General features: G+C 44.0%; 1 protein-coding gene across 2 annotated transcripts in view; it reads left to right on the top strand.

Moving 5' to 3' along the window:
• ADAL (adenosine deaminase like) overlaps nt 1-24,933 on the top strand; it is a 66,775-nt gene that overhangs the window by 12,248 nt on the left and 29,594 nt on the right. The window contains exons 2-6 of one of the 2 annotated variants that reach the window (XM_063449123.1): nt 4,843-4,973; nt 7,213-7,273; nt 9,352-9,436; nt 10,224-10,305; nt 20,205-20,331. In XM_063449123.1, the coding sequence (XP_063305193.1) occupies nt 4,843-4,973; nt 7,213-7,273; nt 9,352-9,436; nt 10,224-10,305; nt 20,205-20,331 (486 nt within the window). The remainder of the gene's footprint in view (nt 1-4,842; nt 4,974-7,212; nt 7,274-9,351; nt 9,437-10,223; nt 10,306-20,204; nt 20,332-24,933) is intronic. The other variant, XM_063449124.1, reaches the window with a different exon arrangement.

Raw genomic sequence — 24,933 nt, 5'->3', positions numbered from 1 at the left:
CCATGGGGCCCCGGTACGAAACTGATCCATGGCTCCCCCCCGACAGATACATACAAAGACACATTATAGACAGACAGGCTCATAGACACACACAAACACCTACACACATATATACAAAATGTAAAAATGTTTAAGTCACCCTCCTGTTTCCTACCTTTTAGGTGTAGGAGGGTGACTTTTTCCCTGGGGTCCAGTGGTTGCTCAGGCTGGTGGGAGTCAGAGTTCCCACTCTGACTCCCTCTCCTTGCTCCCGCTGATAGCTGGGAGGAAGTGATGGGCAGTCAATTCCTCCCAGCTGTGATGTCATCAGAGGGGGCCCGGTCGCGCTGTTAAAGCACCGCAGCGCTGACTTGGGCCCCCCTGGAAATTCATCTCTATCGGGTGGCCCTAACAGCATGGGCCACAACACATGGCGGCGGTCACCCTGTCGCAGGGGTCCGCAGAGCGGTCGGGCTCCCTGGAGTGACGGGCTCGGTCGCAGCTGCGACCCCTGTGACCGCGGTATGTATGCCACTGGGTGTGGGATAGGGATATAGGCTATGTAGTGTGTGTGTGTGTATGGAACATGGTGTCGTGTTGAATATGGATGTAGGGAACACACTATAGCGTGAGATAGGCATGTAGTTTTGTATTTTTGTAGGTTATGTAGAGTGTGTTAGGCACATAGTGTAGGGTGGGATAGGGATGTAGTGTGTGTGTGTGGCACATAGTGTGGGGTGGGATAGGGGTGTAGGGCACAAACTGTGGGGTGATACGGTTGTAGTATGGGTAGGACACATAGTGTGGGGTGGGATAGGGATGGCAGAGTGAGGGGGTGACCGGTGAGTGAGGGGTGGCATAGTAAGGAAGGGAGGGGTGTCTGGTGCCAGAGTGTGTGAGGGAGGGGGCGACGGGTGCAGAGTGAGGGGGTGTCACAGTGAGTGATGGGGTGACTGGTAACAGTGACTGAGGGAGGGGGTGACTGGTGACAGTGACAGAGTGAAGGTTGTTAGAAATACACTTTATTTTTTGTAATTATTTTTTTTTTTTGTGGTCCGGTGGGCTTCTCTTCAGTCTGCAGCTCCGTCCGGTGTGAGGTGCAGACTGTGCTGTAACTCGCGATATCCTGAAGTCAGAGCGATGCCATGGTAAGCCACGACAACACTCTGATTGGCCAGAGATCACGAGATACAGCACAGCCTGCAGTTCACACCCAGCAGAGTTGCAGTCTGTGCTGGCTCTCTCCCTGGGCATAATGGACTGAGGACCTAACTAGTCACTCTGCTGCTAGCCCGAAGCAGGGCTTAAAGAAAAAAAGAACTACCTGTTATGCAGTTCCGGGCGATAGGAATTGTGCATCCCTGGTGAAATTGTTACTGTAATTTATTGTTAAATGCTATTTTTTTAAGACTTTGTGTTGGTTGGTATCAGTTTTTAAAGGTTTAGAAAATGTAAAAAAAATTCTACATTTATTAAACTGGAGCATCCGATTAAAGTTTTTTTTTTTTTAAAGTTAGGGCAGGTTATAGGTGATTTTGCAATTATTTACCCAGTGGTGTAATTTCCAGACAAGTAACAAATTCTGTTTCAATAATCTCTCCAAACCGCATAACCACTAAAGCCTTCTGTAGTGATTATGGTGTCAGGTGCACTACCAGTAGAATTTGCCAGCTGCTGGGCGCCCCAGCATATGTTTTCTCTTCTCTAGGATAAGTTGGATTTGTCTATTCTCCTATGCTTGACCAACACACATCCATGCTCAGTTGACGCTCTCCACAAATAATTGTGACTCTGCACTGCCCTCATTAGCGAAGTAACGCTAACTGGATTGTCCTGCAGGGCAATCCATGAAGCAGATAGGCACGTGTGGGTTCCTGGCAGGCGCCAGGTAAGATGTCCGACAGTTCTAAAATAGTCTGACTTCATAACCACTACAGCAAAAAACAAACCACAAACTCTTCAAACAAATATTAGAAAGGTACATTTCTCAGTATGTACCATTGGGTAATAAATAAAAAAGAAACAAATTGAAACCAATGTAGCTTCGTAGAGAAATAAAACGAGAGATTAAAAATAAGAAAAGAGTGTTTAAATCGGACAAATCAGAGGCAATAATGCTTGCAAAAAGGCAATTAATGTGGCTAAACTAGAAAATGAGAAATTGATAGCCAAAGAATGCAAAACCAACCCCCACATTTTTTTCAAGTACATCAATTCTAAAAAAAAATAAAAGTCTAGGTACACTGGAAACAGAGATAGGTCTGTGTAACGGAGCTCCCTGTCCCCCGGCTGGGTACCTCCGCCAAGGATTGCGTCCTAGTTGGAACAGAGGAAAAAACACAGCACTTCTGCCCACAGTCGCCATGGCTTGACTGGGGCAATGGAACAGTTCTCTCTTGGACCCAAATGGGGAATTTGCTCTAGACACCCCCAGGCACTGGACGACACTCAGTCGTACAAGGACTTTCCCTGTTGAACTCTCCACACTGAAACAGTGATTAAAGAGTCGCCCTTTCCCCTCCCAGTAACCAGACGGCACATAGTTCTTGGAGTACAATCTGGAATCCTTTAATGGCAGCCATATCTGGCCTTGTATGCATGTCACCATGCAAGGGGCACAACCCCCTGGACCTGAGGGTAAACCACAGCAAAAACAAATACACAATTACATTGGCTCTCAGATCCAGGACACTCCCATACATAATCAGATTATCCCTCCTCTGTGACTGGGAGATAATTGGATCAGTAACTGTACTAATCTAATCCAATTATCTCCAAGCACAGAAAAAACATACTTTTCTCAAAAGTATCCTAAAAATACACAAAAAAAACAACAAAAGTTACATCCCTTGATGGCCCTGATCTGGGTGACCAACTTATCCAAAAATCACTCAGATCAGTTCAGGAATTTCCTTGAAGTCATTTGTTTGACAGACTGCACGCATGGTCCCATGCCCAAAACTGTTCCAGAGAATCGTGGATTGTGGTCGGTCTAGTTCGGTAGTTTAAAAACGAACAAACTACTGAACATAGTCAATAGTCCTACTCTGGAGCTTGTTCCCCTTGTTCGTGGGAACGTTTCCACCGAACAGTGTCTAAGTGTTGTCGAACCGAACGCAGGCGATCATGGAAGTCCAGCAGTGTTCGGGAGTTTCAGTATCCGAAAAAAGTTCCATGAACTCGACGACCAAACACCGCTGCCTGCGTTTATGCAAACAAGATGGTTGCCACCTCATGGTCGTCCATAGGAATTGCGGCCTCCCAGACGAACACTTAGAACACTGAGGTGGAAATAGTTACAAAGTAGCAATTGGGCTTAACAAGCTCCAGGGTGGTCTTCGGTTCGTGCGGCTGTTCGGTTCCTGAACCATATAGTCCAAATACGACACGAGGTCATACATTTAGGCTGGAAGAAAGGAGATTTCACCTAAGGCAAAGAAAAGTTGTTGTTGTTGTTTTTTTTTTTTTTTTTTTTTTACAGTAATAAGGATATGGAATTCTCTGCCCGAAGAGGTGGTTTTATCAGAGTCCATACAGATGTTTAAACTGCAATTGGATAAATACTTGCAAAAACACAACATACAGGGATATAATTTCTAATTAGTGGGGTAATAGCTGCTTGATCCAAGGAGACATCTGACTGCTATTTTGGGGTCAAGAAGGAATTTTTTCCTAGTTTGTTGCAAAATTGGAAGGGCTTTAGGCTGCGTTTTTTGCCTTCTTTTGGATCAACAGCAAAAACAATTGTGAGGAAGGCTGAACTTGATGGACACAAGTCTCTTTTCAGCTATGTAAGCATGTAACTATGTAGCATGCTTGGAGTGTTCCTTTAAATACAGCCTTGAATTGATCAAGAATGTATTTGATTTAATTTCACCAGAACCACTACAGCTAAATGTAGTGGGTATGGTGTCTATAGCCCGTCCCTGAAAGCTTTTCAATGGACACACCGTGTTTTCAGAGAGCAAGCAAGTGTATACATAGCTGCCTTTGAACACCTCTAGTGGCAGTAACTCAGTCGGCCACTAGCGGTTCTTCCTATTCCGGTGCTGCATTGTGCCGCTCTTCATGTAGACGCTGAACGCTTCCCATAGAGAAGCATTGATTCAAGATGCTGATTGGCGCAACCCTGTCTAGCTCACATGCACAATAGACTTCAAATGCTTTCCTATGGGAAAGCGTTGGATCGTCTGAGCTCATCAAAATTGCAGGTGGGGCCAGTTGTAGCGAGGGTGGGAGGGGGAAAGGTGAGTAAAATCACCTTTTCATAGCGACCTGAAGGGGCTGGTGAGCTAAACAGTTTGTGTAACACTATAGTGTTAGGATACATGCTTTTGTGTAAAAGCTCATTGTAAGAAAAAAAAAAAAATCAGAATAGATCGTGGTAAATAGGCTATCCATGCATAGTATTGATTCAGTACAAAAAATACAAATCTTACAGACCAGATTTTGAATTTCACGTGCGTTTGTTTAACCTTAACTTCACCCCATGCTAAATTTCAACTTTTGGATGCATGAAGGCTTCAATGTGGATTATCGCTTTCAAGTTGATCACAAGCTAAATGATTCCTCTTTGTGACATTTATTCGTAAAAAAAATGCCTACAGAGCAGGTTTTTCGGATATATCCGACATATCACATTTGTTGTTTGTTGGTAACTGTTCGGTAGCTGAGTGATTTTTATTTTACTTTTACTTTTTTTTTTTTTTCTTTGATTGGGAATGGGAAGAGAAAATGAAAGGGGGAGTTCGGAGCCATAAGTCAGGTTTTTAGGATACTTCATCAAAATTATAAAGAGAGTGTGATAATAGTTGATTATGATAGTAATATAATTGCATGTTCTTACATTATGATTTGTTGTAGGAACTCCACGCTCATCTTAATGGATCCATAAGTTCTACAACCATGAAAAAGCTGGTGTCCAAAAAACCACACCTGCAGATCCAGAATGGGATGACTATGATTGACAAAGGCCAGAAACGGACTCTAGAAGAGTGAGTGCATTACTGAATGTCAATTTATTGGTTAGGTGTTTCACGGTCCTAGTTCAGTATTTTAATTGTCTTGGAGAAGTATCCATAAAGTACAATACCCTAAAGATAATAATAAATCTGCAAAACAAATATAGAGGTATTGGTGAGGAGGATGGCTCTTTTTATAGGATACTTCAGTATACCTTTTAAAAGTGGAGGTATAAAGGAGGAACACTGGGTGGCATTGCATCAAGAAAGCGTGCCAGGGTCACCATTTGTGTCACAGATTACATCATTTACAGCTGATCATGCACTGAGCCTTTCTGAAGTACTCTCATATGGATCCAATGCCAAGATCTTATTTTTGGCATGGCTGGCAAATCTGATGATCCACTCTCATTGCTTTTTTTGGTTTTTTTTGAGAACTTGTTTCTGATGTCCCCATTGAGATGTATGCTTCAAACTGCTATGTATTTTTTTCTGTTCATACTAATACAGATGTGGATTTTGCACCATAAAGTACGCAAAATAAAAGGAAAAGCACATCTAGTTTTGTGTTCTGGTGCTTTGTGTGTCCCTTCTGTTTGATCTTTTATTTATTTATTTATTAATTTTAATGTTGCTATGATTAAGAGGAAACTGTGATTTTTTTTTTTTGAGAATTAAAGGGACACTATAGTCACCTGAACAACTTTAGCTTAATGAAGCGGTTTTGGTGTATAGAACATGCCCCTGCAGCCTCACTGCTCAATCCTCTGCCATTTAGGAGTTAAATCCCTTTGTTTATGAACCCTAGTCACACCTCCCTGGATGTGACTTGCACAGCCTTCCATAAACACTTCCTGTAAAGAGAGCCCTATTTAGGCTTTCTTTATTGCAAGTTCAGTTTAATTAAGATTTTCTTATCCCCTGCTATGTTAATAGCTTGCTAGACCCTGCAAGAGCCTCCTGTATGTGATTAAAGTTCAATTTAGAGATTGAGATACAATTATTTAAGGTAAATTACATCTGTTTGAAAGTGAAACCAGTTTTTTTTTTCATGCAGGCTCTGTCAATCATAGACATGGGAGGTGTGGCTAGGGCTGCATAAACAGAAACAAAGTGATTTAACTCCTAAATGACAGTGAATTGAGCAGTGAACTTGCAGGGGAATGATCTATACTAAAACTGCTTTATTTAGCTAAAAGTAATTTAGGTGACTATAGTGTTCCTTTAAGCCACTGCAGATTTAAGCCTCCTTTAACTTGTTCAGACTTGGCCTTAAAGGAACACTATAGCATTAGGAATACAAACCTGTATTCCTAACTCTATAGTCCCTAGTTCTATAGTGTCCCCTCATGTGTAATAAAAATGAATCAAATAATTTTAGTTTTTCAGCACCGTGGGCTCCTTGGCACGGCTCACCTCTCCGCCTCCCGCATTATCATTATCTCTTTCGACGATGGTCCAATCCAATGCTCCTCCTAGAGTAGCATTCAGGACCTGATGCACGTAGGAGGCGAGTGCCGCACGCACATCCAAGCTTCCCTATAGGAAAGAATTGTGTTCAATGCTTCCCTATGAGTTTCCCCGTCATGTGAACGAATTTTACTCTGTGCAGCAGAAGAGCCTCTAGTGGCTGTCAGGAAGAACACTAGAATCCTTTTAACCCTGCAACGGGTTGTTGTTTTACATTGCAAGGTTAAAAGGACAGAGCCACTGCACTCAAACACACTCCATTCATTATAGTGTTCCTTTATTTGAAAGGGAAAAGCATTTGACACAGCAATGTCGGCACAATAGAGTAGGTTTTAATTTAAGCTTTTAATTACAACGTTATTAAAATAACAGAGGCTCTAATTAGTCTGCTCTCATTCTTTATTTCCCCTCAGCAGTAAATACAAAACACTTCTAATTATAATTGTACAGTCATATATTCCGGGGTTTATACACTGTTCCAAGCTCCCTCACCTGGATTATACATGTATTGGGACTGAGCATTTTCTACATATATATTCAATTCCTTCTGCATATGAAGAATAACATTTATGCCCATATGAAAAGCAAGCTTGGTTATTGCTATTTGTTTTTCGAGCTACATTGTCCGTGTCAGTATTAGATTTGGGAAGACGTGCCACACAATTGGAGAATATGTTTTGCATGGCAGAAAATGCACCACTTACTGGTTAGTTCTGTAACATTATCCTTGACTAGTCACAATTTTTTCAATGAATTCACAGAATTCTGTTTCCATATTTTACTCTTTGCATTTACTTTGCAGATGTTTTGAAATGTTTCGGATAATTCACCAAGTTACGGACACGGCAGAGGACATGTTATTGGTAAGCCTATTACAGGAATAGTACAGGCAACAAAACAACTTTAGCTTAAAGGGACACTATAGTTGAATCCAAAGTAGAAGAAAAAGGTCCAGTCATTCTAAAGCTCAGCAACGCACGTTTATTATAAGACTAGTTTGGCAAAAGCCTAATGTAGGGTCGAAACGTTGCTGGAAAAATTTGTTCTAATATATGTGCCTTGCTGAGCTTTGGAATGCTTGGACCTTTTTCTTCTACTTTGAATTCATGTGTGTGCTAGTCCCTGGCCTGAGTGCACCCAATTACTACTCAAATGAAATGAATACAGCTCCTTTAAATCTTAAAGACACACTACAGTCACCAGAACAACGGCCGGTTAATGTAGGTGTTATGGTGTTTATAGCTTGTCCCTGCAGCCCTTTTCATGTAAACACTGCCTTTCTACTACTGCCTAATAACCCGAATAGTGGCAGTCACTCAGACGGGGTTAGTGTGCCGCGCCTACTTGCAGCATCTCCATGCTCTGCATGAAGTCGCTGAACGCTCCCAATAGAGATGCATTGATTCAAAGCATCTCAATGTGGAGATGCTGATGGGTACAGCACTGCATTTTGTCTTGCATGCGCCATAGCCTTCCAATGCTTCCTGACGGGATGGGGACAGCTGCTGTGAGACCAGTGCTGCCTTGGGAAAAAAGGTCAGTTTAAACATCTTTTTAAAGTAGAGAGGAGGGCCGGGGAACTAAACTGTTATTTTACCACTATAGTGTCAGGAATACATGTTTGTGTTCTTGACACTATAGTGTTCCTTTAATGAAGCAGTTTAGGTGTATCGATCATGTCCCTGCAGTCTCACCACTCCATTCTCTGCCATATAGGAGTTAAATCATGTTGTTTCTGTTTATGCAGCTCTAGCCACATCCTCTCTGGCTGAGACTGGTACAGCCAGCATGGCAAAATAGTTTCATTTCCAAACTTTAGTTTGTGTTCCCTGCTCTGTAAATTGAAATTGAATCACACACTGGAGGCTTCTGCAGACTCTAGCAAGTTATTAACAGTGCAGGAGATAAGAGTCTAAATTGAACAGATTGTGCAATAAAGGAAGTAAACATTGGATCTCTCTTTACAGCAAATGTTTATGGAGACTGTGTAGGGATGCATAAACAACGTAGGGGCAGATACTTGAACAGTTAGACTGCAGGGGCACGATCTATACACCAAAACCCACTCCATTAAGCTAAAGATGTTTTGGTGACTATATCCCTTTAGTGATTCTCAAAGCAAAACTATACATTGATCTGCTGAAATCATCAGTATATTTATAGGTTAAAATATATAATTACACAAAAATTGCATGTTTCTCCACTAAGATGGAAGCAGGAAATGAATGTGTTCACCTGCATGTACAATGACCTGCCTCAAAATAATGCTCACAGTAATCTACATTGTTCCTTCCATGTGTGAGCTTATACTGTGATTGCATGGATTTCTGGCTTTTGCTGTGTCCCAAGGACATGTGTGAAGGATACTACATTACGGTATCAAATAAAGTGTCTTCTGTTGTAATAGTCTTCAAAACCTACTCCCTGAAGTACAGTCAACTTTGTATTTTTGGGGTATATATCATTTTTTCTTTTAAAGTTCTAACGACTTTCTTACAAGTTTCTTGCCAATATGTTTTAAAAGGGCACTCTAAGGATCATGACCATACGGAGCACTGTTGGAAGCCACGGGCACCATCCCACAGTAAATGGTCCCCTACCTGGATTCTTGCAGCCCTTCTAGTCTTCTGTGATGTTGCCAGCATGGAGGTTCCTCTCCAGCTTTATAGATAAAAAAATATATATATATATTATTTTTTAAATGTTTCGTGCAATTTTAGATATCACTCATAGGCTGGGAGTGTCAGCTGATATCACTGAAGTATAGATCCACAGGCACCTGATAAACCCAGGGCAGTGTGGGAGGGGTCTCCTGACACCACAATCACTACAGCCTACTGGAGTTGTTGTGCTGCCTAGAATGCAATTTTAAGATGCAGATATTTATAGAAATATTCTTTTGAGAACTTTGCTGTGTATATTAATATTGTCTTTTATTTAGGTAACAAAAGATGTTATCAGAGAGTTTGCAGCTGATGGTGTCAAATATTTAGAATTAAGAAGCACACCTAGAGAGTCTCCTTCAGGTACAACAGATAATGTTTACTTGTACACATGCACTGCACATACGGTTGTTCCTCTATTTAACAGTATGTTATTATAGTCAATCAAACAGATTTGCTTGCCTACATCAGGATAGACTTTGGGCACAATGCATTGCATTGTCACAGTACGGCCCATTCTTGTGTCTCTTGTGGTTCTGGACGCTGTATCAAAGTGCCCAAGTATAATATTTGTGTGCAGTAATTACTCAAATGGTATAAATGTCAAATAACTTATTCTGGTACAAGCCAGCGGTCTCTCTTGTACCCGGTACAGTGTTCCTTGATGGTTGTGATATTTTTATTTTATTTTTGTAAATATGTTTTTATTATCATTTTACAGTCACAGTGAGACTCGCAGGTCTCTTCAAGCATAAATGGTTGTGATATTTTGACTCGTCTTGACTATCCTGTTGTATCATGTGACTTGGTTCTGTCTCAATGTCTGCTTGTACTTTGACTATTTTCTTGTCTGTTTTTGCATCAAGCCCAGCCACACCAAGGAGCAGTAATGTGTCTCCTATTCTGTACATCTGTTATTACTGGCTAAGTTGGTTCAAATACTGCGTGCTGGGCTACCTCTGAATCATGACACACAAACTGCTTGTAGAGTAACATAGCAGCTGCGAGTTATCTACCTCTGATCAACCTCCATATTTTTATAACTCACATCGATTTGGATAGGAAACGAGAGTAATCTAAATCTAAATAAATGTTTATGTAAGAAGCCTTAATATGTGGTTGTTTTGTAAACGTGTGTTGCTTTTTACAGGCATGAACAAAAGAACATATGTGGAAACTGTACTTGAAGGGATCAGACAATGCAAAGAAGAGGAGTTGGATATTGATGTCCGGTACTTATACTTCTTCTTTTTTTTATTTTTTATTTTTTTATTTTAGGAACTATTTTAGGCATCAAAACAACTTTAGCTTAATGAAGCGGTTTTGGTGCACACCTTTACTGACAGTGACTCACAGCCTGCATGAACAAATTGGTTTAATTTTCAGTCAAATCTCTATTACTTTAGAGGTTTTTACCTCCTGCTCTCCAACTTGAAGTATAATTACACACATATGGCTCCTGCAGGCTCAAACAGGCTATTAACAGAGCAGAATATAAAACATCTAAATTAAATTAAACCGATTGTACAATAAAGGACATTTATATTCTTTATTTTATCGTGCTCATGTAAAACATGGCGGTAGGCAACGCCACAACAGCTTCGCCAGCGATAAATATAACATTTTAAAAACAGTGATGGGCGTATATGAACATTGCACATTTTTGAATAAGGTTGCATTATTATAAACATACTTGCCGTTTTGCGCTAATGCTTTTTTGAAAGGGCTCGTCTAGGTATCGGGTGGGAGGGGGGGTTGGTGCGGTGACTCGAGTGTGGCTGGGCTATAGCGATAAGAGCCCGGCTTTGGTCACTTCAATATGGGCTACTGCATGTGGGGGCTCATCGTCTGTCTGTCTGTTTGGTTGTCCGCCTATGTGTCACGAGTCCCATTATCTGTACTTGGGTGTTGCAAAAAGCGAGACGGAGCAATTTTATGTCAGTGTAGGGAAGGATTTGCTGGGGCAATATTAAAGCTAACATCAGGTAAGTGTCAGGAGCGATCTGCAAAAACATCTTAATAAAACACAACAGAAGTTTGCGGACGTCTTAAACTGTGTAAAACATGGTTATTGTTGGTGGTGGGTTAGAGGTGTCCCCTCGGAGTATATAGTCCCGAGTGTCTCAAGTCGGCGGGCTGGCCGGTGTTGGTCCCAGAGGTTCCCTCGGGATGAACTCCCGTATGGTAGCTGGGTTGATTCTGGACAGTCCCGATCTTTTTGTGAGTGCAGCTTGGAATATACCCGCAGATGTCAGAAGTGATTCCAATTCTTGGTAGCTCTGTGCTTTATGTAAGGTCCCGTTAAAAGTGAATAATACTGCTCGCGGTGTCCCCCATAGGTAGGGAAGCTCTCTGGCGCGGAGGTGTTGTAGTAGCGGCTGCAGTGATTTCCGCCAGGTAAGCGTACTCTTAGTGATATCCTGGAATAATGTTAGTTTGCTGCCCTCAAACGACAAGGGGGTTTTGCCCCTCAGTGTAGTTAGGAGTGCCGCTTTGTCCGATATGCTCTGGAATCGTAGGATGAGGTCCGCGGATGCGGTTGCTGGAGCTCGGGTCGGCTTCGGTAGTCGGAACATCCCGTCAAGCCTCAGGGACTTCCCCTGTTTTGGCGGGAGCAGGGCACCCAGGAGGCGCCTGATGTAGTGGGGTAGCTCAGTGAGGCTCACAGAGTCAGGTATCCCTCTGATTTTCAGGTTGTGGCGCCTCCTTTGGTCCTCCAGTGCATCCAGGCGATCTGCTGTGGCATGTTGCTGCTTTGTTAGATCTGCTACTGTTTTTTCTACCGTTGTTAATCTGGAGTCCTGGGTGCTCGTACAGGCTTCCAGCTGGGTGATTTTCGACTTGGCCCCTTCTATGGCTGCTTTATAGTAGGCCATGTCTGCAGATAGGTCTTTGCGTAATTCAGCCAGCATTTATTTAAGTTGGCTTGCAGTGACCGGGTCTCCGGGTGTGTTGCGTTTTGGTGTCGGCCCAAAGGACGCTCCCTCCATCAGGTCTGTGTCAAAGTCCTCTGAGGAGTACGAGGTGATATCGTCCTCAAGCGCCATCTTGGACCATGCGGCCTGTTGCGTGTTCCGCAGCATTTCGCCGATATCCCGTCCGGGAGGGCTTTTGTCAGCCTTTGTTTTCTTGGACTTTCTGCAAGAGAGATTTAAACATTAGATCTCTCTTTACATGAAGTGTTTAGGAAGGCTTTGAGAGCCGCAGGCAGGTGTGATTATGGTTGAATAAACACAGTGATTTTACTCCAAAATGGCAGAAAATTAAACCGTGAGACTGTAGGAGCATGATCTATACACCAAACTACTTCTTAAAGCTAAAGTTGTTTTGGTGCCTATAGTATCCCTTTAAGTAACATGTACATATAGTATTTTGGACTGGTGAGATTGTTTAAAAATAACAGTAGCCAAATCATAGTAAAGAGAGCACATTCATTGCAAAAGGAAAAGGACAAAAACTAAATTCTTCCTCCCTAGTACCTGTTGTAAAAATAAACTTGCAACTACCATAGTTTGTTGTGGGCACTGTCATGGGTTACGACTTCTCTGAAATTTTGAGGGCACATTAATGGTATTTACAAAAATATGTACAAAAAGTCCATGGATGGAAAATACAGTTTATTTTTTTTTCTTCCGAAAATAGCAAATTTAGAGTTTCTTTTGAAGCTTTGACTTTGTGTTGCTGCTTTTGGCCACACATACATGCTTCATCTTCCACTTCGTTTTTTTTTTTTTTTTAAATGCAGCTTTCTACAACATAACCCTTACTTCTTCTTCACCAACGGCCAATCACTGCCCTCTTATTATCTGCCCAGGCCTGGCCGTGGCATAAAAGGGCCACTTTAGACTCTATAACCATTTAATCTTATTAATTAATTACATGATTTTGCTATTACATGACGAAAAGTCATGATTTTATTAAAGACACGGAGGCGAGTATTGCATATCCCTTTCTTTACTGTTCACAAATAGCAGCAAAGGAAATAAACAGAATGAAAAAAGAATGAACATGTGATAACATAGGCCCCTCCCCGCTCAGGTCCCAGTATAACAGGCAGCACTTCCCTTCCATTTCCCTCTTTCTGCAGATGCGACCAAAGAACAATGTCCATAACGAGAGTAGTGTGAGAATAAAGTCCCAAGGTAAGAGCATAAAACCGAAGAAGGTAGAACATCAAAAACTGGGAAGCTTGACCATAGAATCCATAGGACCAATGGAGAACAGCGGGAAGAGACCAATAAACCGGACCATTGCTAGCTGTCTTGCCGGATTAAGCTGTGAAGATATAAAGGAACAGGAGCCAATAGGTTAAAGTCGATACTTGCAACTAGTTTCAAGGTTACACCAGCGAGGACAAAAGACCCCCGTATGTACAGTCCCAAAAAACAATTGATATATCCAGTATTATTGAAACAACAATATCTAAGGATGGCCCCACTTACCGTATTGAACCATACTATGCGGTGTGTCGTGGTATGAGTAATTCTGGGGGGGGAAATATATTATTACCAGTGTGTAAGAACAACAAAAAAGGGTGGGACAATACTCGCCTCCGTGTCTTTAATAAAATCATGACTTTTCGTCATGTAATAGCAAAATCATGTAATTTTATAACAAGACACGGAGGCTCATATTGCAAGTTTAAAGCTGATCCATTACCGCAGCGAATGTATGTGGGGCCGGCCGAAAGTAGAATTCTCGGAAGGTAGACTCCCTAGACCAGTCAGCTGTCCTCATAATGTCTTCTAGGCGTGCGCCTGCCGACATCATAGAAGAGGCTGATGCCCCCCGTACTGAATGGGCGCCAAATACCGCAGTATCAATGCCTGCTTGGGCCAGCAGCCATTTCACCCAGCGTGACAAGGTAGTGCTAGAAACTGGATGAAAAGGAGGACGGAAAGATAAAAACAACTGAGGGGAGACGGTAGAGCGGTGTGGTTCAGTGCGAGTTTCATATTCGCGAAGGCAGGTCACTGGGCATAGTGAAGGAGAGGCAGGGAAACTAGGGTATGATACCGCTTTGATGGAAGTCTTAGTCCGCCTGCTGATGTTAAAAGTTACCCCGTCCGGGGTATATGACTTGGCATCGAAGTCCAGTGCACTGACATCCGAGACTCTCTTGCATGAGATGAGGCAGAGCAGGTAAACCAATTTGGCGGACAGTTGTTTGAGGGAGAGTCCTGCGTTAGCGGGCCAGGATGAGAGGAAAGCCAATACAACTGAGACATCCCAGGTCGTGGAGTAGCGGGGCCTGGGTGGTCTAGAAAATCTAGAACCCTTGATGAGTCGGCACACTAGGGGGTGTTGTCCCGCGGGGCGGCCCTCGAAACCTTGGTGAATCGCTGAGATAGCGGAACGGTAAAGGTTAATAGTCCTGTAAGCCTTACCGGCTTCGAAGAGGGACGTCAGGAACTGCAGGATCATTGTTACAGAGGCCGAAACGGGATCCTCGTTCCGAGCCATGCACCAGCCAGCCCAAGCTCGCCAAGCTGACCCATATGCCCGTCTAGTGCCGGGAGCCCATGCTGCTGCCAATAAGTGTCTAGTTGTGTCCGAAACTCCTTGGATTTCCCAGGGTCCCCGGAGATCCGCCATGCCAGAAGTGGGAGAGAGCCCTCTAGCCGGAGGGGATGATAGCGTCCCGTCGGGTCTTGCAGCAGGTCGTGGTGTCCCGGCAGGAGTCGAGGGTAGTCCAACGTCATCTCGAGCATTTGGGGAAACCATGACTGCGTTTCCCAGAATGGGGTGACCATGACCAGTTCCGCCCGGTGTTTGCGGGCCTGCAGGAGTGAGCGAGGGATCATGGAAAACGGGGGGAAGGCATAAAGGAGGCCTCCCTTCCAATCTTGTAGGAAGGCATCCACTGCCTCCGCCATTGGGTCCGGCCTCCAGCTGAAGAAGCGTGGGAGTTTGGCATTGAGCCGGGAGGCGAAAAGGTCTATGGTAAATGGTCCCCAGAGATATGATATATTGGAGAACACCTTCCTGGCCAATCTCCAGTCGCTGGTGTCTGAGAGATAACGTGAACCCCAGTCCGCCTGGACGTTGTGCAGACCAGGTAGGTACTCCGCGTAGACCATCAGGTTCCGTTCCAGGCAGAATTCCCAAAAGTCTTTCGCCAATCTGGCCAGGACCGCCGACTGTGTACCGCCCAGGTGGTTGACATATCTCACCGCCGAAACATTGTCCATGCGGAGCCGAATACATGATAGGGCACGGTCCTTGGCGAAGCTGCGGATGGCGAAGGAGCCTGCCAGAAGTTCCAGGGCATTGATGTGTAGTCGGGATTCGGACTCCGACCAACGGCCCCCAGTTGAGATTCCCTCGCAGTGGGCTCCCCAGCCGTGTAGACTCGCATCCGAGTCGATCGTGAATTCTGGCATTGAGCCGAAGATGGCTTTGCCATTCCATGCGGACAGGTTGAGAATCCTGAAATGGAGTGGGCCTGGGAACACGGCCTGGATTGAGGAGGCCAGTTGGCGTAAGGTGAGCTGGGGCCGGATAAGGGCCCTGCGTAACTCTTTGCGGATGGATCGAATTTTGGACATCGGGAGGCTCAGTGTTGCCCCCGAATCCACTTGGAATCCTAGGAATTCCAAGCGGGTGGCGGGGGTCAGGCATGACTTCTCCCAGTTGATTATGAAACCTAAGCGTGACAGGAGGTTTATGGCTAGCCGTAGATGTGTGAGGAGGGTGGAGCGCTCCTGAGCCATGAGGAGAATATCGTCTAGGTAGACGATTAGTCGAACTCCTCGACTGCGTAGCCAGGCCATAACAGGTCGTAGAAGCTTCGTGAAACACCACGGGGCTGAGGATAGGCCAAAGGGTAGGCAGGTGAACCGCCATGTTTCGTGCCGCCAGTAAAAGCGTAGGAGGTCCCGAGATGCCTCCGCTATTGGCACTGTCAGGTACGCGTCTTTTAGGTCTAGTTTTGCTAGCCAGTCTCCGTGGAGGAGGAGATCCCTTAGCAGGTGAATACCCTCCATCTTGAAATGGCGGTACCTGACTACGGCATTGAGGGGGCGCAAATTTATGACTGGCCTCAATTGGCCGCCTTTCTTTTCCACTAGGAAGATATTGCTTATTACGCCTGCAGGGTTGGGGGGTGCTAGTTCTATAGCCCCTTTGAACCGGAGGGTTGAAAGTTCCTCGTCGATCCGTCCGCGATCCTGGAGGGAAAAGCGGATCGGTCGAGGAGGGGGAATGTGTATGGGGTGGCTGGTGAGTTCCACATTGAAACCCCGAATAGTGTTCAGTACCCAGGGATCTTAAGTGATTTGTGACCAGGCTGGGAAAAAATGTTGGAGTCTGCCCCCTACGTAACCCGGAGAAGAAATGTGTGGTATGAGGTAACTCACCGTATGGTCGTCTTGAGCTTGGGTTACCCCGAAGGCCTCTGGATCGCCATGGACGTCCGCGGGATGGAAAAAACATGGGGCGGGAGGCCTCTTGGTATTGGTTATGGTGTTGAAAGGAGCCTCTTCCCGTGCCACGGGATTGGGGGTAGCTGCGGCGGGACAGACGGCTCCTGAGTCTGCCGCCCCTGGTAGAGACCCGCCCCTGGAATACTCGCCTCATGGAGGCTTGGGCCTTGTCTAAAGCCGTGAATGCTCCCACAAAGCGCCCTAAATCTTTAATGAAGGAATCTCCGAAGAGGAGTCCTTGGGCGTCTTTGCCCGCTTCTGTAAGGGCGAGGTTGGCCAGTTTGGGCTCAATTTTGAATAATATGGCTTTACGCCTTTCTATAGATAGGGAGGTATTTACACTCCCAGCAATACAAATTGCTCTCTGGACCCAACCTCTAAGGTCTTCAGGGTCGACCATGCGGTTTTCCGCTCTGGCGTCTTCCGCCAAGTGAAATAATTTGGCCAAAGGTCCGAATATGTCCAGGTGCTTGTCCTGGCAGGACTTCAAAGCGGACTCCAGTCCTTTACGGGGATTCCAGACCATTTTAGTGAGGAACTGGGTCATTTTGGGGTCAACCTCTGGGGTATCACAAACCTTGTTGGGCACCACAGGCCTAGGACACTCCGCCCTCAATTTGTTGCGGGCCGCCTTGCTTAAGGGTTTTCTGACCCAATTTTCCAGGTATGTGGCAATGTGGTCGGCCGGGAGCCACTCCGCCGACCTCGGATGGTGTAGGTCATCCGGGTCGAAGAGTGGGACCCCCTGCAGCCGCGGGGTTCCTGGTCCCTGTCTCGCCTCCGGGCATCTCTGCCTGAGCAGAGGAAAGGAGGTCAAGAGTGCCATCGGCGGCATCCGCATCAGAGTCGGTATCCGACTTGTTCATAGCCTCCTCATTTGACCCGATTTCTGAGTCGGTGTCGCTCTCAATCTGTGCTCTGGCACATTTCCATAGCCGCGCCCGTTCTGCCTGGCGCAGAAAGGCTCTTTTGCGTGGATGGGACACGCTTTCTGGGGCCACCGAAGGTGCGCCAGTCATGGTGTTTCTGGAGGCAGAGGAATGTTTGGACTTACGGGTAGCCTTTTTGAACCCCTCTTTAGACACCTCTCCCTGGGGTGTCAATAGGCCCGAGAGTTGCTCGTCTGAAGGACATGGCAAGAGGCCCTTTGAAATGGTGTGGGAGAGGGTGGAGGACATAGACCCCATAGCTGCCATAATGGCATCTGTTACTGAGCGCTGTAGCGCTAGAAACTGTGCCCCACCGGGGTGGGTATTTCCATCAGCCATAGAAGGCGAGATATCTGAGGTGACAGGAGCCTCAGTTCTAATGAGTGGGGTATCCGACTCCCCAGAGTGAGTGGACCCAGCGGATAGTCTGGGTTTAGGCATGTTGAGAAACTAGCAGGAGTAATAGGAAATAAAGAACGTATGGGTTAGTCACCCAAACAGCTAAGCAAGAAATAAGGGAAATCGCTCTCACCAGGGCCCAGACCAGTGACACACTAAGATGTAGGGACAGGATGTCAGAAAATGGCCGCCGGAAATCTCGCGGGATTCGCGGCACCCGCGAGATACGTGGTAAAACTACCAAACATGAGGGAGAGAACGCAAAATGCGCAGAAAGGCGCCCGGGCAGAAGAAACAGACAGGAGACAAGACTACATAGGCAGGGGAGGTCTGGGCCCTGAGACTAGGGTACAATGAGACAAATTACTAAACTTTGATACTAAAGAAATAAATAAATAACCGAATAAATAAGTGGATAAATAAATACAAGTAAATTAGAGAAAATATCAATTAACAAAATCAGTATACTAAGAGAATATGAGGAGAAAATATGGCATGTACTTATCTTTGTGTCAGAGCAGCAAAGAAAGAGGGAAATGGAAGGGAAGTGCTGCCTGTTATACTGGGACCTGAGCGGGGAGGGGCCTATGTTATCACATGTTCATTCTTTTTTCATTATGTTTATTTCCTTTGCTGCTATTTGTGAACAGTAAAGAAAGGGATATGCAATATGAGCCTCCGTGTCTTGTTATAAAATTGAGTCTCCAACAATACAGTTGGCGGGAAGGTACAGTGATCACCTAGTTGCTACATGTTTCGTAGGACTGCTACTACCTCATATACTGGCGATAACTGTTTTCAGCCGCATACTCTGATCAGCCACAACTTTAAAACCACTGACCGGTGAAGTGCTATGCGATTGTTATTGTCCGCTACTCTTCCTCACAAAATAATATTATGTCGGTTTCTGCGGGGCAAGATTCCTTTTCTTTGAGGAGTACTTTCTACTAAGACCTCACTTGGTCCTCACTTCAATGCCGCCAGTCTCTTAATTATATCACACAACAGCTGCAGACAGAGTGGAATACAGATGAGGAGCACCTAGGTCCCTCGTTGCAACTTCTAATCGGACTTTTCATAAATTCTCTACCTTCATAAAGGCTCTGGAACTCTGTATCTAGTACAGTAGCAGCCACTCAATCTACTGCCCATACCTTGGCTACCATTTAGATCAGGATTCCCCAAACTCCGGCCCGTCAGATGGTACTGAACTACAACTCCCATGATTCTCAGCCTATGTATTTCATTCATAGAATCATGGGAGTTGTAGTTCAGCAACATCTGGAGGGCCAGAGTTTGGGGAATCCTGATTTAGATTATAGAAGGGTTATAATATCTGCTATTGTAAAATAACTTTTATCATCACAGACCTCCATTCTCTTGTCATACCTTGGCCACTGGCTAGAATCATTTTGCCATTCTTATTATATTAAAATAAAACAGGGGATAGAACTCATGGCGTATGTACATCCTTTGGCATATTGTGTAATACTCCTTTTGATTTTATTGAAACATGGATAAACTTTTAAAATTATAAATACAATTACTTTGAAAAGCTTCTCCAACAATACTTACAATCTAATACAAAATTAAGCCATGCGCTCAAACTCCCGCTGCTCCTGGGCAGCAACAATGACAATAGTACACATCAGCCCCAATACATTTAATAAAAACAAAAAAAAATGCACTTGCGCACTATCCCAAATCCTGTATACACATTTAAATAACTGGAGTATTTTTAGAATCACCCCAATGGCCTTTCAAGTCTAAGCTCACCTGCCACGTCAAGGCAAAACCTCTTAGGTGAGTCCTACCCTAACAATTCACCTTGCTTCTTTCAGTTAAATTGTAAAATCTCTATTGACACAAATAGGGGCATTTTTCTAAACCCCTGCACATTTATTTGCCTTGATGTAGCAAAGTTGCATTTGCCTTTTCCTTGACAAAGACCTCATTTGAGACCTAATGTTGCTCTTCATTTTCTGATTTCTTAATAAATCCGCTATCCTATTTGCTTTGAGTGCCTGGATCACATTGCTTTTCCTACTTATAAAAGGTTAAGTGAACATCATGGTATGCTATGTCACATTCTGGTCAGGACAGAGCTCACTGTAAAAAAACGCAAAGACTTTTATTGACTTGTTCTACGCTAAACCATTGCCAACTGAGTGGTCCAAAAATTTCACTTGTGTTTTTTTTTTTTTAGTTGCTAATCGTTTATTTTACCATTATAACAATTGTGGATTATGTGAGATTTTCTCACGGGACATACAATGAAAACCGTTTATAGCAGTGTTGGTAAAGGATAATTACAGGGTATACTTGCAGACTTGTGCGATCTATTCGTATTATGTGTAATTTCTTTTTTTTTTTCTCCAGATTTTTATTGGCAATCGATAGAAGGGGAGGCTCTACAGTAGCCAAGCAAACGGTCAAACTTGCTGAAGATTTTTTCAATTCATCTAATGGATTGGTTCTGGGTTTGGATCTCAGTGGTGACCCAACTGTGAGTTTTACATCTCTGTTCTTTCATTGCTTAGATGACTTACTTGTATGCATTATGCATGTGCTATTGTTTGTTCAACCTCAGTAGACAATAGCAGTTCCTTCACATACAAAGAGATTAAGAAAATCAAACAGACCTAGATTTTCAATGTTAAGTGGAACTGCTGCTAATTTAAATTTTATGGGACACGCTCTTGTATATTGAGGGAATACCTTCCCAAAGCATTTTTAACAATTCAAAATCAAATATTTTTTGTTTTAAAAGTATTCTCAAAAATCTTTTTTTTTTTTTTTTTTTTTTCAATCTTTCTTTTATTATGGCATATAAGCAGGATACAGAATGGAAAAAGGGAAGTGCATGAGTTGTCTACAGTATAGGGTTGGTACATCGAAGACATTAATTACATTTCCCGATTATCGATGCCTAATTATTATATTTCGAAAGTCACTTAACGAAAACATTTATTTATTTATTTTTTTGTAGTTGTAGCTAATACTTATGTTCGTTGCTAATAGGTCATTTGTGTTATCTATGAAATGCATTGTTAACGGGTATTTGAGTACAGAGTGTGAGCTTTGCTCTTAAACTAATACCATGCTTACTAGCATAGGCTATAAGCTTTAAGTAACATAATAAACAACTACCCAGATTTATGGTTAAACAAGATAAACTTTGCTGCTAAGCTGACTATATAGTTGTTGTTTAATGAGGTTTGCTTTGTCGAGACGCTCTACATATATGCATGGTTATGCTAGTCATTATTCTGAACGTTAAAGGGACACTCCAGGCACCCGGACCACTTCTGCTCATTGGAGTGGTCTGGGTGCCAACTCCCACTACCCTTAACCCTGCAAGTGTAATTATTGCAGTTTTTTTTTAAACTGCAATAATTACCTTGCAGGGTTAACTCCTCCCCTAGTGGCTGTCTATTAGACAGCCACTAGAGGGAACTTCCTGCTCTATAGCACAGGTTTTCTGTGCTAGAGCGTCGCTGGACGTCCTCACGCTGTGTGAGGACCTCCAGCGTCGCTCTATTCCCCATAGGGAAGCATTGAAATTCATTTTCAATGCTTTCCTATGGGGTGCGCTAATGCGCATGCGCGGCATTGCCGCGCATGCGCATTAGGTCTCCTCGGCCGGCGGGCGAGATCAGTCTCGCCCACCGGCCGACGTAAGCAGAAGGAGGAGCGGCGGGGGAGGAGGAGGAAGCAGCGACGTGGGACATGTCGCTGCCTCTGGTAAGTCACTGCAGGGGTTTTCACCCCTTCAGTAACCGGGGATTGGGGGGTGGGAGGGAGAGGGACCCTCCAGTGCCAGGAAAACGGATCGTTTTCCTGGCACTGGAGTTTCCCTTTAAGTAGGTCCTATGCAGTGAATTACAGGACCTAATCATGGCATCATTTTGATTTAGAGTCTCCTAATCTTAGCAACTATGAGAGTTCAGTTATTATATTTGAACATACCTGCTGAACAGTACAGGCTAATGCTGACCTGTGAGAACTAACTAAGATCAAGGTAAACAGTAGTAAGCATGTCTAACAGTAAGGTGCACAGTATTAGCAGTGAAGGTATGGCAATTATGCAATGATGTGTTAGGGCATTTGGATACACTGTGCTCACATAATACAAGAGAGGCATAAGTAAACTGGTTAAGCTAGCTGTTGATTTATACAGTGATATAGCTTATTACTTGTGTATCAGGAAACCACATGGGATCGTACTAAGCTATGCAACTGAGGTAATGGTGTGCATTGGTCCGGGTGCAGGAACCCATGGAGCTACCAATGGGCATTAGTAAGCGTTTTCAGCCCAAGTCCTAGCTAGGTGCCCATTAGGTCGCCAGGCAAGAGCTGGCACTTCCAGTAGTGTCTATTGATAAACTCAGCCCACTCCGCAGAGTATGAATGTTGCTCGGTTGCCGGAGGTTTGTCTGTTATGTCTCGGGATGGTAGTCTCGAGGATCTCTGCCATGTCGGAGGTCCATTCCAGTCTGCTGACGTGTCTTCTCCGACGGTGAAGTCGGCTTATTTGCTCCCATGCTGTGGTGTCACTCGCCTGTCTTCGGAACCGCCTGTCTTCGGCCCGAGGCCTTAATAGGTGCTCATGCCCGTGTGCCATTGATCCCATCAGCAGGATCGTGGGTCCAGGGTTCTGTTGTATCCAAAACTTCTCCCTGGGTGTATGGCAGGCTATGGAGGTGTTCCTCCTCGTGAGCGCCCAGCCCAGATGAAGGGTGAGCGATCGTAGCGGCAGCAGTTTCCACGTGTGTGTGATGGGTCTTGTAGGGACACCAGTGCCTTGCGCTCGGTTTGTCTCCGGACTTGTCTGCTGATGCGTGATCACTGGATTCCACGGTGGCTGCGTCTGTGCTGCACGGGATTCAATCCGGCACCAGAACGCAGCGCAGATTCTGACGAAGGTAGCATTGAATTGTGCCTCCCATGCAGACAACTGTGTGGTCTCCTCCGCATACGCCATTTTGGTTTCAGCTTGTCGGGTAGGAGTAACCTGGGGGGCCGGTGAGTTATGCGTGCTTCGTAGTTGCTGCGCCCCCAGGTGGGACCGGGATAACCCCCTCCGGTCCTGGGGGGGGGAAGGGGGATCGGGTCGGTTACGGTACACTGGCGGTGGGTGGCTGGGAGATCGGCCTTGTCTCCCATCCATGTAGTTTGCCTTTAAGGTAGGCCGCAGTGGGTATTTTTGGTCGCGGATCGTGGATGAAGCTCCCCAGTCGCTTGGGGGATTTCTCCTTCGGTATGCGGTTTAGGTTTGAACCCTTTCGCCCAAGTTTGGTGGTCGCTGAGCTGTCTTTTTATTGATTTCGCTATGATTGTGTGAGGAGCTCCCCTCAGACACGTCCGTCGGCCATGTTAGCTAGGCCCCGCCCCTTCTCAAAAATCTTTTAAGATGCTCAACTTGTACTTAAACAGAGGGTAAAACAGCATTTTTTTTGTTTATTTTGTTTAGATAAATGAAAATAAATTTGTATAACAATGATGTACAATAAATTGAATGTGTCATTACCAGATCCATCCTTAAAGAAATATTGAAGAGACGTGGCATGTTTATAAAACCATGTATCTAAAAATGCAACAAATAGCAATAATATCTAATTTGTTGATATTTATCGAGATGTAAACTGCAAATAGTGCTATCTCAGTGCTTATCATCACTTACTGTTGTTGTGTGACTGAAGGACAAAACTGGCTTTATCTACTGTGTCCCATCTGTTGTTGGATATATGCATTAGTGAGATAATGTAGAGAAAACCTATACTACTTGATGTTTGAGTAGCAAGCAGTATTTGTAAACACACAGTGTGCTAGCTGAACTTTGGGTATAGATATATTCTTAGTAATTCGAAAAGCCCTCTGAAAGAAAGAAAGAATTAATATACTTTGAATGTGATAGAAATAGACTCTAACATTTATTATGTTTTATTTTACTCTGTTGTTCTTTGGCAGATATGCCATCTGTAAGGTTTTTCAGAGGCTATTTGCACTTAAGAAAAAGCTGTCACATGCAAAGAAATGAGAGTACTTCATTTACCCACCCCAGTAAATGCTACTGCAGCATATACCAGGGTTAATAAAGCAGTGGAGGTAAGTAACAAAAACGTACCCTCTGTGCATTTCTGCATTGAGGGCTTCTGTGCTGGACCATGATGCTTTGGGTGCACCCATGTGCACTTTGACATCAATGAAAATAATTGTGTACAAGCACATGCACACTTGGCAATGCGTACGGCACTGCAAGATTTAACTAATTTAAATGCTTAGCTTGGTTGTTGCCCGGCACGGTATGTAAATTACAATAATTTGTAAATCATTAAAATAAATAAAACTTTCAGGTATTTGTTTGGTTGTGCTAAAATCTGTGAAGTGGCAGGTTCTTTTCAACAGCACATAATGAGTAGCTAATCAATATAAAGAATAAAAATAACATTGATGGCCATGTTTGTTTTTTGTCTGCTTGAACTTAGAGCTGTTTAGATGTGAACTAAGGGGGAAAAAAAATCACAAATAGAAATTTTACAAACTAAAAACAAGCATAGAAACCATACATGTCTGTTAGACCACCCATTGTACAGCGCTACCCACCTCCTATAGAATGTAAGCTCGATCGAGCAGGGTCCTCTTCAACCTATTGTTCCTGTAAGTTTATTTGTAATTGTCCTATTTATAGTTAAATCCCTTCTCATAATATTGTAAAGCGCTACGGAATCTGTTGGCGCTATATAAATTGCTATAATAATAATAATAATAATAATCTGATGGCGCTATATAAATAATAATATTAATTGGATTACAAACAGGGGTCAAAAGGATCAGAGAACCTGCAGTCGTGACCATTGATTCTAATAATGTCCAGAGGGACATCCTGTGCTCTCAGTCTAACACACTTGGCTTGTGGAAGAGATGAGAATTTGATGACCGTCCCAAAGATACCAAGCTATGTCATGGCGTTGTGCACTGTTAGTGGATACAGGTTGCATCTTCTTGTAGACTGGGTCTATATATTTTCCAACAATGGCCGTGTGATTGTCTGCTTTTAATGCCTTAGGTAGCAGTAAAACTGAACTGCTGTCTTCTAGCTCATGAA

Source organism: Pelobates fuscus, chromosome 3 (genome assembly GCF_036172605.1).
Source record: "Pelobates fuscus isolate aPelFus1 chromosome 3, aPelFus1.pri, whole genome shotgun sequence".
In the NCBI taxonomy this organism is placed as follows: Eukaryota; Metazoa; Chordata; class Amphibia; order Anura; family Pelobatidae; genus Pelobates; species Pelobates fuscus.
The sequence above is the reverse complement of the archived record's forward strand: the minus strand, read 5'-3'. Positions and strand labels throughout refer to the sequence as shown.